This window comes from Plectropomus leopardus, unplaced genomic scaffold, assembly GCF_008729295.1.
Source record: "Plectropomus leopardus isolate mb unplaced genomic scaffold, YSFRI_Pleo_2.0 unplaced_scaffold20483, whole genome shotgun sequence".
Lineage (NCBI taxonomy): Eukaryota > Metazoa > Chordata > Actinopteri > Perciformes > Serranidae > Plectropomus > Plectropomus leopardus.
The window spans coordinates 1-1,807 of NW_024622143.1; the positions used below are offsets into that span (position 1 = coordinate 1).

At 39.1% G+C, this 1,807-nt stretch overlaps 1 protein-coding gene across 1 annotated transcript; it reads right to left on the bottom strand.

Moving 5' to 3' along the window:
- Nucleotides 1-1,150: 1,150 nt before the first annotated feature.
- LOC121965544 (tripartite motif-containing protein 16-like protein) lies at nucleotides 1,151-1,802 on the bottom strand (the record flags this gene model as incomplete). Its single annotated transcript, XM_042515685.1, has 1 exon — nucleotides 1,151-1,802. A coding segment is annotated over one exon (630 nt), but the record flags the coding sequence as incomplete, so codon positions are not given.
- Between the last annotated feature and the right edge of the window lie 5 nt (nucleotides 1,803-1,807).

Genomic DNA, 1,807 nt, shown 5'->3' on the forward strand with positions numbered 1-1,807 from the left:
TTTGTCAGCAGAGGAGGAAACAGAAGACAGAGGTGGAAGCCGGGCAGACTGCTGTGGAGAAAGCCCTCTACTGTCTCTTTTTATGCTGTTTCCTCGAGCGGCTGGAGGCTGAACTCCAACAAGAGTGTGTGGAGGACCATAAACACTGAGCAAACTCATGACTGAAGACTGGACTGTCTCTTCCTGATCCCCCCACTGAGTACCATTCCTTTTTTTGTGATATTTTTTTCTTTTTTTGTAATGCATTGCTTTATTTGGTTTCCTATTTTTGCATACTGAATCGTGGACTTTGAATGTTTGTTTTGAGCATTAGATTACTTTCATGAAGGACAGTGATTTCAGTTGGACAAATAAGGATGATTATTAAGTACACATTTTCTTAATAAATTGTGTTCAAGCTGCAATTAAGTTTCCTTTTACTTTCTTTTGCTGCTGTCAGTAGAGAGTTAAAGGTAGTGCCAGTATTTTTTTCTTACCCTCCTTTAACCAAGTTAAAGTTTCCACAGTTGAGTTCAAAATTATAACTAAGCTTCAAAATTAAGCTGATTATTATGATATAAGTTTCACATTTTCTCCATCGTCTTTACACACGACACTGAAATGAAGACAAAAAGGAAATACTTTAAATTCTTTATTCATCATGAAAACCTTCAGTATGTTCACATCCTGTCAGTAAACTCTGTTAAATTACTTTTTAAAAAATGATTTAATAAACAGATTCACTTTATTCGCACAAGCAATGTTCACAATACATCATAGTGACTCATATGTACATCGTCTGAGCTGCCAAAAACTGTCAATGCAATTACAGATCTCCTACAAAGATTTCAGACTTATTTACAATAAAAGAAGCTCTGTTGATTCCAAATGCAAAAATCCAAATAATCATCAAATATTTCGAGCACGGAGAAGTTAACATTTCCATCCAGAGACAAACATCATGGTGAGCAGTGACAGCCTCCATGGCTAAACAGACACAGGAAGGAGCGCCACCTTAAGAAACTCAAACATTTACACAGCAACTAATGACAAGATGTCAAAGTACCGCCCATAATCTTTGATTGACAGGTGATCTCTGTGCAGGGAAGACAAAAAGAGAAATCAGCTCTCAGAAACAATCATGGACACAAAATATGTTTCAGATCATAAACACACAAAAAAATGACATCTGTCTATTTGAGTTTACACAACTCAGCAGTGTTTCCAAAATACCAAAACCGGATTCCAGCATAGAGCGGCTGAGTGAATGTGGTCTGGACTCTGTGGAGGAGAGTCATGGTTTCAGAGATGCTGTAGAAGGACAGAATACCTGCACTGTGATCCAGGTACACTCCTACTCTGGAGGACTGAGGACCTGAGACAGGAGTTTGGACATTGTTGTACCAAAACTTATAACTGTTGGTGACACAACTTAACACCCAAGATTTGTCATTGTATCCAAATCCACATTCACTCCCCCTGTCTCTGCTGATATTCTTGTATGCGACTGCTACACAAACTCCTCCTCTCCACTCCACCTCCCAGTAACAACGTCCAGTCAGACTCTCTCTACTCAGGACCTGAAACAATACAGTGAATCTGTCTGTATGACGAGAATAAGACTGTTGTTTTTCCATCAATGTTGCTTTTCTGTTCCCCTCAGATAATAACAGCAGTGTGTGTGCTGTGTTTGGATCCAGTGTGATTTCATGTGAATATTTTAAGAATCCAGCTCTGGTCTTTGGCTCCGGTGGTGAATTTGACATTAAAACATCCACTTTAGTCACTGTCAGTGAGATGTTTGTCCATTCCTCTCTCAGGACGTCCT